The 15,047-nt window shown below is 42.2% G+C and overlaps 1 protein-coding gene across 3 annotated transcripts in view; it reads right to left on the bottom strand.

Annotated features, from left to right (window-relative positions):
• Positions 1–464: 464 nt before the first annotated feature.
• Positions 465–15,047, bottom strand: part of LOC133342862 (glutamate receptor 2-like) — a 219,752-nt gene continuing 205,169 nt past the window's right edge. The window contains exons 12-16 of one of the 3 annotated variants that reach the window (XM_061552205.1): positions 14,603–14,801; positions 12,825–13,072; positions 10,099–10,239; positions 8,919–9,033; positions 465–5,276 (exon numbers count right to left, since the gene is read on the bottom strand). In XM_061552205.1, the coding sequence (XP_061408189.1) occupies positions 4,989–5,276; positions 8,919–9,033; positions 10,099–10,239; positions 12,825–13,072; positions 14,603–14,801 (991 nt within the window). In that variant the 3' untranslated portion in view covers positions 465–4,988. The remainder of the gene's footprint in view (positions 5,277–8,918; positions 9,034–10,098; positions 10,240–12,824; positions 13,073–14,602; positions 14,802–15,047) is intronic. The other 2 variants (XM_061552204.1, XM_061552203.1) reach the window with 2 other exon arrangements.

The following is a 15,047-nucleotide window of genomic DNA, read 5'->3' on the forward strand; positions in this document are numbered from 1 at the left end:
ATTGCTGTACATTGCGTTTAAACATTAACATATAAACTGTGCATAGATGAATGAATACATATATTGCACGGTATTGTTTTGCTATTTAACTTACCTTTAACGATGATGAACATAACCATGTAAACGTTCAAACATTAGTTCATGACTAAATTATTATTACACGGTGTGGCATTTCAAAAACCATTGTAAAGAGTGTGGCAGATAGAGGCGGATCGAGAGGAAGAGCGCTGCCATGCCTCACGACTTCCGGTCGAGTGTCAGTCAGCCGCGCACGCTATTGCCGCAAATATATAACAAAAAAATACAACCCCGGAGAATGTTTAATAATAAACACGACTATAAAATTCGTCATGAATAACGCTGTTAGAAAACCTGCGAACATTATAAGGGTTTAACTGTAACACCGAGAGACAAACAAAGAGACACAAACGTCAGACACTATATTCACTGTTAACACAAGTGGGCTTTCAGCAGAAAACGACGTTGAGAGAATAGACGATGACTCGTGGTCGAGACTAACAATACAACTCGAAAAATGCACACATTTTGCGAAACCGACTAATTATTGTTCAATCACGAACCTGGAGGCATCGATTAGAGTAGCAGCCGAGGCAGGGAACATTGGCAATGGAATGATAAGATGGGTTCAAGTGCTCCAATCCTTGAAGTCTTCACCCAGCAGTGGATAGATCATGGCTGATATGAATGACTTAAATAAGGTCCTCTATATGTTATCTCCCTACATTTATAACTACAGTATCAACAAATGTTTAAGTTAATTTTATTTAACCAGGTGAGAACTCAAAGAGACCAGGGTGAGTATCATTGGCATTGGTCTGCCAGTAGGGGGCGATGTTTGATGTATATAATCCCAATGAGTGATTTTGGGGTATTTTCTTTTAATACATAAGACCGAAGTAGGATTTCTTCACATTTCTGGCTATCGCCTGATGAAGCTGGTTGTAATCACCAGCGAAACGTCGTACTCGAATTGTAAATGTTGTGGGTTTACCCTCCAACACACCTGTGTGCTGAAGTAGTAATCGTCATGTTTTGTTTACGTGACAAACCTGACTAATTGGTTGTCTCCGGTGGTGGCGGGTTTAACGACACATATTTACAAGATCTAACCCCTAAAAAACCTTGATGGATAATATTGGTCACGAAAGCGTACATGTTCAACTGTATTTTTTTCAAATTTCGATGCAATGTATTGCTATGCTTCTATAAAGTGTTCAACAAAATTTTTTTAACTGCAGTGTTTAAACGTGGGATGTCTACCCCGCCATGTGACACCCTTCATCGTACTCACAGTTCACGTTATGACTCATAGCAGCACACGCGATTCGGAACAATTTAATTTCTTGCAAATTTATTGGATTAGAAAATGGCCACATGTCAATAATCTATAATTTGTTTTGTGTTACTTACAACATGTTAGCACAAATACTGAAGCAATGGCCTGCAATCCCATTACAAGCAGTGAATGACAAAATAGTGTTAAGAGCCTTCATCGCTGTCTGTACATCCAGTTTGTTTCAAGCTCCTCCTGTTGTAAACAACCTCACTGCATCCAGTCCTTTTGATGGAATACTCACAAATAAAAATCAAATAAAGAAAAACATATTTAATAAACTCCTGAAGCTAGTACATTACAGTACATCTATTTACTGATGAAACACTTGTCAGAGTAGTCCCACGGTTCATTCTAATGAACCATTACATGAGCAATTGAATGGAAAGACATTTGGAAATACGATGTCATATGTATGCATGTATTTTGTATGTGCAAACAGTGGGGAACAGTGGCGCAGTGGTTAGCATGCTGCGCTACGAACTCGGCGATCAGTTCCATTTCCGCTCACGGGCAACACCAGCGACTGTTATCTAAACCATTCATCGGCCTCTCCTAGGTCGACTCAGCCTCACATGAGTGCCTAGTGTGATGTGTAAGTATCGCCACGAGGGAAACAAAGACGGCCGGGCGTGGTGCTGGCCACCCACCCTCTCATGTGCGTGCAGGCCTTCATAGGTGCTCTCAAACAGCACTTGCCCCAACAGTATGTTAACGCCATACAGGTGATCTGTCGTTGTGAAAACTGTATGTGCATTTGTCTGTGTACAATGTGTAGATGCAAGTATGGTATATTTCGATGTGTGCGTTTATATCCATGTACGTATAATTCATGTGCTCCATTAATTTTATAGTTGCAGAAAAAGTTTTTTTTTTATGTATAGGTGGTTATGGCCAACATTTTCTCAACAAAAAAGGAATATACTTTTTGTTAAAACGCATAAAGCAATGTTTCTCAATATAGATCGCACAAGCATGAGTGATTTATCAATAATTGGTGAGGCAAAAAAGGTGATAACATTTAAAATACTTTTCTTTTTCACATACAGTACCATTGGCTCCATATAACACTTTTTTATATTAACATTAAAACAAGCAAGCTCTTGTTCTGCATAATGCATACATCGTAAAAATAATAATGACAATAAAAAAATGAAGACTTGTAAAATATTACACTGTTTTAAAGTGTTGCTCTGATTCCTTTCAAGGCTGAGGGTGTGATAAGTGTTGCCCCGTGTACAGAGAAGTCCCTTTTTAGATGTCAACGCTGGTTGAGAATGTTACATGTTTGCTCCCTTAGTATTTGATCGTAGCATTGAGCGCTTCCAGCAAAGACTCTTTTCACTTGGAATTTCACACTGAAGCACACTCCGTTTGGCCATTCCCATCGCCCCTTGCGTTGTCACCGCCCGATTCGCCCGTACGGCCAGATTTGGGGGTGGTGGGGGGGTATGACAGCAACGGGGTACAACTCTGCATGGCAAGCAGCACCGTTTTAGCCTTCAATGTCAGCAATGTGTGACAACTTCCATTATTTCGCATGTTTCATGGAAATGCCAATACTGCACGCGTATTTATGTACTGATCTCCCACCGCCCCCCCCCCCATCTCTCATTTATATATTCACGTATATATAAGTTACATATATATGTATATTAATACCCAAGTTTTGTAGCTACAGGCAGCAGAGTTGTGTGGTGTGCGTGTTGCGCTGAAAGTCCGTTTTGGGATAAAACACTGATATGTTTGCGTATGTCTGATAAGCAAGGTCTCATGATGCCAGACAGTGCTTGTGTGAAAGTAACAGTCAGTCCCCCGTAGATGCCTGTCATTTCAGATGCCAAAAGAGGTTGCTAATCTATCCGTGGGGTGTTAATGTCATTCTAAATTCCCCTACAACAAAAAATTCCCATCTCTTGCCTCCTCACATTTTCCTTTTTTTCCACATCTGAATTCCGAGAAGCTGCAGACCATTTCTGAGAATCATGCCATGTTAACAGATTCCTAAAGTTACCACTTCACTCTTTTGAAAGAGTTTTACTGTCCTAGCGCACTTGTTGCGCTTTCAGTGAAATTGTCTCGGAGTCCATGCAGTGCTGTTTTTTAATGCGTGCACAACCCACTTAATTTTCGGGCAGGTGTAGAAGTTCACGGTGCATTTTGTCAAACGAGCTTCCAACTTCATTTTCCTCATTTCGTCTTTTTAAATCTCATAAAGACCCCACACTGCGATTCATAAACATAAAAAAAATAAACAAAGGTCATTCTCACTCTCAAAAGCCAAGTTTTGGCACAGTCCAGGACCAACATCTTCACTGGGACGACCGTAATTCCGTTCCTCTTTTCAATCAATGTTTGTCTCGACGGCTCCGTCAGTGAATAGCTTAGTTCTTCCACGGTGTCCTGAAACGTGAATCACAACCCGTCCACACGTACACCATAATGTCCCACAGGCTCCTGCACAGCGCCATTATAAGGATTTACCAGGGCATTGGTATAACAATAAAACAATGTCATTCTGCGACCCCATATGGGTAAGGGTCAAATAATCTCTCATGTCACTGGGGCCACGGATGGTTATTCGTGAGTCAGTCTACAATCTGGGTTCATATTTGCTCTTCAAACTCAACTCAAGATGTGCTACTCTTTTGCAGTTACTTCACGGAGGAAATCTATTTTTGGGGCACACCGTTGCAGACTGAGTTGATAATTGCAGTGTCAGGATCATTCTCATCGCTGCATCCCGCTGTAAATTGGCTTTCGAAAAAGCTGTGCCTCGGCTATATGAAGTTTCGCAAAAGCATCAGAAAGTTCACTTGACTCTGCCCGTTGCCTGCAGTGCAAGCAGGCGTAGACATGTAAAAACTAATTATGCACATTTGACCAAAGGAGAAAAAAACCCGAGCAAAAAATAAACTGCTCAGAATGGATGAAGTTTGTGGTAGCATTATGATGTATGCTTATTAACAGCCAATGCTGAAGCGAAAAAAGCTTAATGAAGTGCATGAAACCTGAGATATATACAATCAAGGCTGAAAAAATGTACATGTACATGTACACCTATAAAGGCATATTGTTAAAGGTATATTGTATATACAAATGTAAATCTTGTTGTGCACTGTTATATTTTAACAAACACTATCCTTTTTAGATTTGTTTTCTTTCATCTATCATTTGACAGTCGAAAAGAAGGGAAAAAAGCTTATAATGTTGGATGCTTTGAGTACCCTGTCTATAACAGAACAGGTTATGTGTTAATGCAGATGTGTAAATCATAACTACAGTCAAGCACGCACCAGAACCAAATAGGGCCAGGCTGCAACCTAGTTCAAAAACAGAACACTGTACCGTTCAACAAGGCAGAAATAAAACGGACACCTTTGATAACCCCCCCCCCCCCCCAGGATACGCTTATTATAATGTTACATTTTTACAATGTAACACAAACGTATACGTTCCAAAAATAGAACAGAAGCGAGAAAAAAGAAAAGAGCCCAAATCTACGTGCGCGAATGGCTTTTTCGCCAACAAAATCTTCTTTTTTTAGTCTCCCAAATGGAGGCACGGGAGGGTCGGACTCAAAAGCCTTCCTTCTGCTCTAGCTCACGGGGTGTGAGCTGCTGCTCCTGTGCCGTTAGATCTTGATGGTCTCGGTGCCGTACACGTTGTAGCCCTCCTTGTACGTGAACCCCACACCGGGATTGGCTTGGCTGCCTCCTGACGTGGGGTTGTAGTTCGGCGGCGGCGGAGGGGGCGCCGGCGGCTTGAGAAGGCTCTGCGCCACCAGCTTCATACGCTTGGCCTCCGTGCGCGACTTGTAGCAGAACTCGATGAGAGCCACGAGCATGGCCAGACCGAGCCCTCCCACGAGGATGTAAAACACCCCCGCCACATTGCTGAGGCTCAGAGCGCTCGTTTTGTCCTATTCCGCGCGAACGGGAGGGTCGGGGTGGAGTAGGCGGGCGGGCCGGGCAGGCAGGTAGGCAGGCAGGAGGGTGGACGTAGTCGTCGCAGCAGGGAGTTATCCCGTTGGCGTTGTGGTCGTGCGGGTGGCCGGCCAGCCGCAATCGGCCAACCGACGATGAGGTTTGAGAATCATGCGATGGATAGAGGGAGAGGTGGACGTTTTAGGGTGGTGGTAGGGAAGTGTTGAGAAAGATCAACAGGTTAATAACATTTTTATCTACGTTTTAATAAGTGTGGATTTGGAAAGCACGGATTGTACAGTTGCCGATATTTTGCCAGCATCGGCAATACAGTACGTATTTTGCCACAAATGCCAAATGTACTATGCTGCAGCAAGCGTACACTTTGTGCGTATTTATGCAATGGTGTTATTGGTGCAGCATACAAAATGTTTGCCAGGCTTTCTTTTGCTGTTATGAATGGGCAAATGATGGCCCAAACACAAGCCAAATACTACAGATGGTTGGTTATCACAGTATTTTGAATGGGACTCGGGAAAATACATGGTTTGAGATGTGAATGTAATGTAATTGGTTATGTGTTTACTTTATAAATACATATTATCTGCTCCATTATCATTTTACATTTAAATAGTAATTTCATATTAGTCATGCATTCAAATATTTAATATTTATTAAAACCTGAATTTCTGAAATGTTTTAAAGTTTTTGCCTTTTTGAAAATACCAGATTGCTCTTAAGAAATAATCAGATATATTTGAATTGGCTTAATATTTGAAAACGGCACGTCAACACAGGTTACATTTATTCGGTGCATTCAATGAAAGCTTAATCAACCTAAGAGCAGTCTGTCTCCACATTGGGAAATTTGAGCAGTGATTTTGCCTATGCAGTAAAATTTTCTCGCGTGACAGACGGGGGGAGGAATGGCCCAGTGCAATTTGTCAAAGTTATCTTCCAAATTTAATTATGTTTAAAATTTGTGAGTCCTAGAAATTAGTGCACCGGTTTGATATGAGCATTTCAAGACTAGTATCTGTTGGCTTATCTTAAGTAGGATTTTGTGTACGATTTTTTTACATTGGCATGTGCGTTATCCAGTTGGTAGGAGTCACTTTATTCAGAGCATTAACATTTGTATTTGGTTGTTGCTTCGCACCGTGCATGGACGTATTTGACTTTGCTTTACTGTCATTGTAAAAATAAATCAGGCCAATGCTTTTGTGGGTTTGTGTTGCCATGTGTTATGTCGATAAGAAGTGCATCACGATATTTTAATGGATTTATTTAGATAATTATCAGTGCTTTCATTTTTAAAGTAAATAATCTGGAGGGAAGTGCACATAAACGGCGAATTTTAATTTTCAAGACTCGCTAGAAATGTCATCAAATGCAATTCTCTGGCATTTAAACGTTAAAATGACATTAGTGGTTACACTTAACGTTCAACATCTCTGCAGCTCAGTGACATTTCCACCATAAATTGGTCAGGCCAAATTAATGTTTTGTCACACTTGATGGATGTTTGCCACATTTGTGAAAGATTCATAATTGCTTGATGTTAGTTTTCACAGTTAATGTGAGGTTTCTTGCCATATTTTGTAACGTGTATTCATTCGGGGCTTGTTTTGACGTGAGCAAAAGTATAATTTTAGACAAAGTTAAAATCTTGTTATTCATGACAGAATCATGACAGTTCAATAGATTTTGGGCAAAATTGCACTCTTTTTATATGCGGCACCAAGGTAACAGTAATCATCTATCTAGAACCAAATTGTGAATATAAAATGTAATATAGTATCTTAGTCTAAATTTATGGTTGTAAAAAGCTAATTCCAATTTTCATTAAAAAATATACACTAAAATTTAATACATTTAAAAAGCATTGCATGTACCCGCCCCTGTATGATTAAAACTCTCATCAAATAAACAATTAAATTGTGGCATTCAGTTTTAAGTAATGCACACATCAGGCTCAAAATATTTTCACAGAAAAAACTAAAAGCTAAATGCTGCATTAATTGTTAATGCAGCCAAGTGAATTGACATTACTATATTCATGACTGACAAGAGAAAATCCAAACGTAATATTTCGCTAAACTGTGAATTTAAATGCCAGTAAACTATATATTTATTTTTAGAATGAAGTATGCATGCATTACAAAGCCATCTCAGAGTGAAGTGTGACTAATTCGTAGTAGGCGTCATAAAATGTGACAGCTTGACTCGACGGATCACCAATTTGACTGGCAGAAGACTGCACAATGTTCATCACAAAACTTGAATAGAATGTAACATTTGCATTTTTTGCACGACAAAATATTTAAAGAGGAACAAACATTTTTTCTACAATATTACAAACATTATAAATATGTAATCATATAAAGTACTATTGGGAAATAAACACGGGTGTAAATACAGCCAATTTGTAGATAAGTGAATTAGTATTTTTCATGTTAATACCATTAAAACAGATTTTATGACAGCTACTTTATACGTAGAGAATTTCGATCTCATGCAGTACTGTAATTACGTTATTAAGGTACAGACACATTCCTCTACTGCATACGGCATGTGTTGGAATTGTTCTTAGCAACATAGTCACTGGATGTTTATGTTCTCTAAGAAATTGCTTGCATATATCAACTGTTACCCTTCACAAGTTACCAAATGTACGGTGAGATATGGTAAAATGGCCATTTGTTGTATATCGATCAGGAACGCAGTCTCACAGTCTTTTGAACATTTTATGTCAGTCTAATTTTCAAGTAAATACTTCTGAATGGCATCAACATTTAGTAAGCCCATGTACCATAAACGTGCGCGAGTGTATGTGCAAACATACAATATCACGTGCACTCACACGCATCTATAGATTTTTGTAAAATAAAGTAATTACTGTAATCAAATACACATGACCAATTAAGCAGTATTAATGCAGAATGTATATGTGTTACTAAGTAATTACTGAAATGAAATATACCCTTTTGTCAATCCTCTGCTGGTTGAGGGCCACCCTACACCGTGCAGGCTGTGGCGGTTATTTTACCACTGGTCGGTGCGGGGGCCCGTGAAACGTGGGAGCATCCACGTGGAAGTTAGGAGGAGCAATGGAATCACTGCCGTCTGCTGCCCACCACGCACGAGCCCACACGCCGATGGAACCCTCGTTTGTGCGCGGTGGTCGCCCATCCAAGCACGTGGCCAGACTCAGGGGTTTGCTCAAGATAGAATGCACTCATTGAAAACGCATTTCTTTAGAAATGATTTTTATGCTTAGGTTGTTGTCCTTCCCACGCACCTCATTAGCACGATTGGATACGTACGGTGCGAAAGAAGTGCAACATACACTGTCATTTGGTCACAGGCTTAGTAAATATTGTTCACTTATGAAAGGGCATACATTTTCCAACAATGTATTTTCTTTTCTGAAACGACCAAGTGGATTTGGCTCACCAACTGCCACTTGGACGAGGGCAATTTGAGAGCAACGCTGCAGATAGATGTTTGTTTGGCGGCTGTGAGAACGATTCCTCTGATGAAAAAAATGGCTTTTACTCATACACGCCCACCGCACGCAGTCCGCGCATCGTCACAGAGAGAAAGGGAGGCCCCACCCTCCCCCGGCAACAACTAACCTTATTTCCAGAGTCCTTGCCACCGCACTCCCCTTTATCGTACCACCATTTGTTTTTCAGCTTGTCTAAGACTCCTGCCTCACTCAGTTTCAAAACGGCAAGGTTTACCGGAGTTCTTTTCGTACCGGGAGGGAATAACATAAATAACAGCACATCGCGCGTTATGTTATGTTATTGAATGCCAACAAATCATTCAGCGCGTGGGGCGGCCGCAAAGCGATGACGCACGGCACCGAGGGAGTTTGCAGCTTCCTGTGGCAGACGTCCTCCCTAAGCCCTACGCGATCGCTTTGGGTAATCGGCAAAGTTTGAACTGCACACGAGCGCATTTTCGAGCACCGAAGACTCGCCTGCACTCCTTCCTGCGACCTCCGTCAACTTCACTGTCCAAAAATTCCTAATTGACAGTTTCTCTGGATGGCGTTGCTCGCATTTCATTTTGACATCACGGAGGGTCCACGTTAAATTGAGCGATCGGATGTCAAAATGGCGTTTCAACCGCAGAACGGATTTGGTTTACCTTATGATGCACGTGGGCAGTTATTCGCGGTTTGACGGGTCACTTTCAGGCCAATTAAACATGTTTGGCCATGAGTTGTTTTAATAACCCGATTTTATTAATAATCAAGTTAAAGTGAAAGGCTAATCGTTTAGATACATAGAATGAGTGAATCCCTAGCAACCAAAGGAATATTGTCTTAAGTTTTTTTTACATTAAACACAAAGTCTAATGGTTATGGATTTATACCTGGTAGTAAAACATACACTCTCAACAAAAGTGTGCACGTTTCACTATAAATGCATAACCAACATATGTATAGCATGAAAGTATATTCAGCAAACTATTAATTTATTGAATCTTATAGGGATATTTCTGCTTAACTCATTACAATATGAATGGTTACATATATGCACTACACGAATTTCCATAACGAGAAAAGCAAAAATAACTTGAGTCCTTTGGTTGCGCGCCTGAGCCACTTCCTTGGGATTCCAATTAAAATGTAAAACTTAACAATTGTCAACGCTTCTGTAAAATCTCCTTTATTATCATCAGATAGTTTCCCCCCCCCCCCCTCCAATGTTCTTCACTTTCTCCGGCTAGCACTCAGCTCGATGCAGCTTTGCCGATTACGAAGATAGTCGCCAGGTTACCAGACGAACGGGTGGACAGACGGACGGACGCTCAGGGAGGCCGAAGCTAACCTTGGAGTCGCCTCCCCCGCTTCCGCACTCGCCCTTGTCATACCACCATTTGTTTTTCAATTTGTCCAACAGGCCTTGTTCGTTCAGTTTTAGAACGGCCAGGTTAACTGCATCTCTTGGGGGTCGGGGCGAGGAGTTATGAGGTGCGGGTGGTCGGGCGACGGCGTTTTGGGGACCGCGGCCGTTACATTGTTGTTAGGGGGGGGTAGGTAAGAGGGCGCAGGGATGAGTGTTGGGGGGTGGCAGGGGTGGGAGGAAACACACTTCGTCAGCTGGCTCAGACAGGCACCGTATGCAGCGTGGCTTTTGAAATGTTACGCTAAGCAGTGGTGGCCCTCTCGGCCAAATCATAAAGCAATGGCTTATACGTTCGTAGCAAAAATGTATTAATTGTCAGTGTGGTAATTATGACAGGGAGGTGGCGTCAAAATTATCATCTTTTTTTTACTGCCGTTGCGAGATATTTTAGGCACACATATCGACTTAACACTCTCCGAGTGCTATGCTTATGAGGTTTGCTGTTGATGTCATTATAATTGCCACACTTTCAATTGTGCATGCCCCCACATTGCAGCATCTGATTCCAATGCCCCAAAATATGAAGGGGGATTGGATTAGAATGACCGGGGGACTGCTCATCGTTGCACCGCATTCAAAGGTGACATTTGGTTAGCAAAGTCGAGCTGTGCTTTCCATGAGAGGCAAGCCAATACAACGTACTGTGGCCATGGTCTGCAGGACCTATAGGGATATGTGGTTTTCTTAGGGAATGTTATCGCAAGCATTAAACGACACGGTTCAAACATCGAGCATGGCACGCTCATTTTTGACTTAGAGTCAGTCGCTGAAAAAGAAAACGAGAGGCTTAGGAAGAAGGAGAGAACAACACAGTGAGTCAGGATATTACAGACATCCAACAAAGGTGAAAACTCGAACCAATATATCCACCTGAAAGAAATACATCGCGTTAGAAACATCTTTGGGACTCGCATAACTGTACGAAATAAATGACCGACACAAGAAAGCACAGAAGGTATCCCTTGGATATCTGCAATGATTAATGGGGAAATTACAACAATAACCAAGGATTTAAAATACATCTCTATACAGTAATGTATATATGTCACATTGTCTCATGACATGCATTCAAGATTTCTGAGTGCAACAACAGCAGACTTACTTTCTGCAGATATTATTGGTTGTGCCGGATATGTGTCAGTCACTAGATTGCAGCAGCTTTTCAGCCTTCTTCAGTGTTACAGAATAACTCTGCAACAGCACACCTGCTTCTCATGGGCGATGGGCACAGAACCACTTCAGGTAGAGGGAGACCAGCTATTGTCATCAGAGGAACTTCTATATACATTCAGTCTCAGGGTACTTAATTTCATTTAAACACGTTGTAGGCTTTTGTGACCAATATCCATAATCCAGCTTTTTTGGGGGGGGTTAGATTGCGTGAATATAAATGTGTCGTTAAACCCACCACCACCTGACGCAGCCAATTAGTAATGTTAGTTACGAAAACAAAACGACCGTGTGCTGAAGTAGGAACTAATTGGCACTTTTAGTTTACATGAAAAACCTTACTAATTGGCTGTGTCGGGTGGTGGTGGTGGGTTTAAAGACACATTGATATTTACATCATTTTACTGAATGTCCTTCATAATTATTATTACACTTGTTTACCCAGGAAATCCTCACCAAGTCTCAAGCCTCTTTCAGGAGCATCCTGTTAAGTCTTCAGATTCGAGGGTGGTGCCTTTTTTTGCAATTTCAATTCAGTAATTATCATTGGGGATGATTGGACAAAACCAGTCACATTGCACGTGTTTTTTTGCTATGGGAAGAAACTGGAGAATTCGCAGGAAACCCCTGCACGACAGAGAGAGAACATAAAACCCCACACAGAAAGGCAAAAGAGTCGAGAAATTAACCCAGAGCCTTCTTGTTGTGTGGCACAAGTGTTACCACTGCACCACCCTGCCGCCAAAATGATTGGTAGGTGGTTTCCCTCTCTCTGAGTTGGCTCTGTGGAACGGTAAAGGGGTTTTCACAGTGACTGCGTATGTGACCCACGTACTTTCTAAACAGCCAAATACCCTTTTAAACGCATACATTATACAAAAGGGATTTGTTTGCCCTGTGGAAGGCTACTAAGGTGATGAAAGATAGTGGGAGAAAGTGGACACAACTTATGAAACTAAGTCTGAGGTTGGCAAAAATTTGCTTCTGTTACACTGAGAAACGTTTCCTAGTGTACAAAGCCCATCACATCGAGATACTAGTATGACAGCAGCAGCAGCAGCACCAAAGACAGCACTGATAGTGAAAACCGATTTATATATATATGTATACACATGAATGCATACACACATATATATATACACATACATATAAACAGTGTGGAATAAGAAACACAAAGCACAGAAGAGAGCAAAGTCACCTCATCTCACCTCAACATGTTTACGAGACGGCAGAAGGAGCACCCACGACACACACGAAACAACTCAAGAGACACGCATCAAGGCGGGTGGAATACTATAACAACCAACAATGGCAATGCGGCCGCACCAACAGCAGAGGAGACAAGAAGGGGGGGATAAAGAAACGGACCAAGAGAGGACGCCAAGGGAAAGGGTGCTCTTGGACAGAGCCTGCCTGACGGCCGCTCGCGCATTGTTATACTATTCCACCCACCTTAATGCCGATCCCTTTGGTGTGGCGATGCCGTAACCCTTGGAGTCCAAGTTGCCGCCCACTTTCATCGTGTCGCAGGGTTTGCGCTGCTCCGTGTACTCGTTTGTGGTGGACTCGAGCAGGTAGGCGTACTTGCCCTTGGACTTGCGCACTCGAGACACGCCATCGGCGTTGGTCCTCACGAAAACCTTAGGCTCGGCGTCCTTCATGAAGAGCCACATCTTTTCGTAGACGCCAATTTTGGAGCGCTGCGTGAAGATGAGGGCAGGATGGGGATGGGTTCGCATCGTGAGAGGGAGGTGGGTTTTACACCGGGATTAGCGCTCGCACCTCCGATTAGCACAGTTGGCTACGTGTGTTGCGGAAGAAGTTCAGCATACATACATACGTAAGTGCGGAAAAATGCTTGTTTGGGTTTAATCAGACACCATAAAAACATGCAAAGGAAACAGTAAATACGGTATGTTTGTTATCAGAAGTAGTTGGATTGATCAGAATATCGTGTGCACTCAGAGTTTATTTTGTTACTCGATATTTTCGGGAAAGCTGCTGAGCTGGCTTGGAGTGCAAGATACACCTAGCCATAAGTAATTGTATTGTGCCCTATATTTGAATAAAACATTTGCATCGAATAACATGAAATGGATGGGAGGAGCGGAACCAAAACAGTTCCTGAAACGCTGTTCTGGACTCCTATAGCTCGAATACACGCTGTGTATACAGCAGCACTCCAGAACTGTGTGCTGCAATAATCCGTGAACTCCTGTAATTCGTAAATTACGTGCAGTTCGCGACTACTGCTCAAGGAAAACATAATGTTGCATTTTTTTAGAGTTGGATGTTATAAAAAAAATTATCAAGAATTCCTTTAACATAGACCCATATGGCAGCTTCGTGCCATTTGGGTTTTCATGAAACTCATAAACTTAATAATCCGCACATCTTTCATGGAGTAATTTAGCCATTGGTGATGCATATTTTCTTGCAATGTAATGCAAGCGAAAACTTAAAATCTAGATTATTCTTTCTTTCTTCCATAAGCAGTACTTCTATCAAGGCTGAATTTAAGTACAGCACAAGAAAACCTTGCCCAACGCGGCTTTCACGAACACTTGTTCGGCTCTACACGGTTTACCTAATGAGCTCTGTTTTCCGAAATACGGCGGCGATGTATCGGATGTACGCAGTTTGACGCAGATTATCATCTATGCATAAAAAAAAAGTGCTATAAGAGTGCTGCATCCATTGGAAGGTGTGAATGAATCGTCTATGAGAACAATTTATTTACCACGTATGTTTTTTTATGGTTTTTGCGCATGTTTTTTGAGTTATAATGTAACAAACTCAACATGTACAACGACACCTTAACACATTGCAGCATAGTCCACTCATTAGAGACGCTCTTCATATAGACGCCTAGATGGCGAATCATTAACGTTCATGTGACAGTGTCAGGGGCAAGTGCTGGGTTGGAAATTCAGCGTTAGAAGCGAGCGTTGGGCTCAGAATTCAGCGGTAGGGGTGAGTGGCGTGCTGGGAATTCAGCGTTCGGGATGAGCAGTGGGCTGGGAATTCAGCGTTAGGGATGAGCGGCAAGCTGGGAATTCAGCATCAGGGGCAAGCAGTGGGTTGGGGATTCAGTGTTCCGTTCTGATGACATATACGTACGTAATTGGAATGGAAAAGGATTCATAAATAAAAGGTCACGATGCAACCCTTAAAGAGCGGCATGCGGCTCTGGAAGCGTGGGTTTGCTGGCACCTGCCCCAGCCGCATACCTGGAAGAACTCTTTGGTGGATCCAGAGTCAAGGGTGCCATATGCGATCTCCGTCTGCTTGGCCAGGTCATCGGCACTCTCGATGGGTGACACCATGCGCTCCACGGTGAGGAAGGCAGCCAGGTTGGCCGTGTATGACGAGATGATGATCAGTGTGAAGAACCACCACACGCCGCCGACGATCCGCCCTGAGAGCGACCTGCCACAAAACGGGTACAGCAACAAAGATCCAGATTTTGGCAGGATGACCTGCTATGATGCAGAGGGATATTAATAGAGAATGAACTGTTTTTTTTATATCATGTTTTAATGATCCCAAAACTGCAATCATGACAGAGGGCATGAAATCGTCCGTGCTGGGTTTGCATTGCGTCCTCTCTGTTTATTTTTTTCACCCCAAAAAAAGGATATTTAAAATGTTTCGTATTCCTTTTCTAACCAAGGC

The sequence above is a fragment of the Lethenteron reissneri genome, chromosome 16 (assembly GCF_015708825.2).
Source record: "Lethenteron reissneri isolate LAM-NWPU_2019-01 chromosome 16, ASM1570882v1, whole genome shotgun sequence".
Classification (NCBI taxonomy): Eukaryota; Metazoa; Chordata; class Hyperoartia; order Petromyzontiformes; family Petromyzontidae; genus Lethenteron; species Lethenteron reissneri.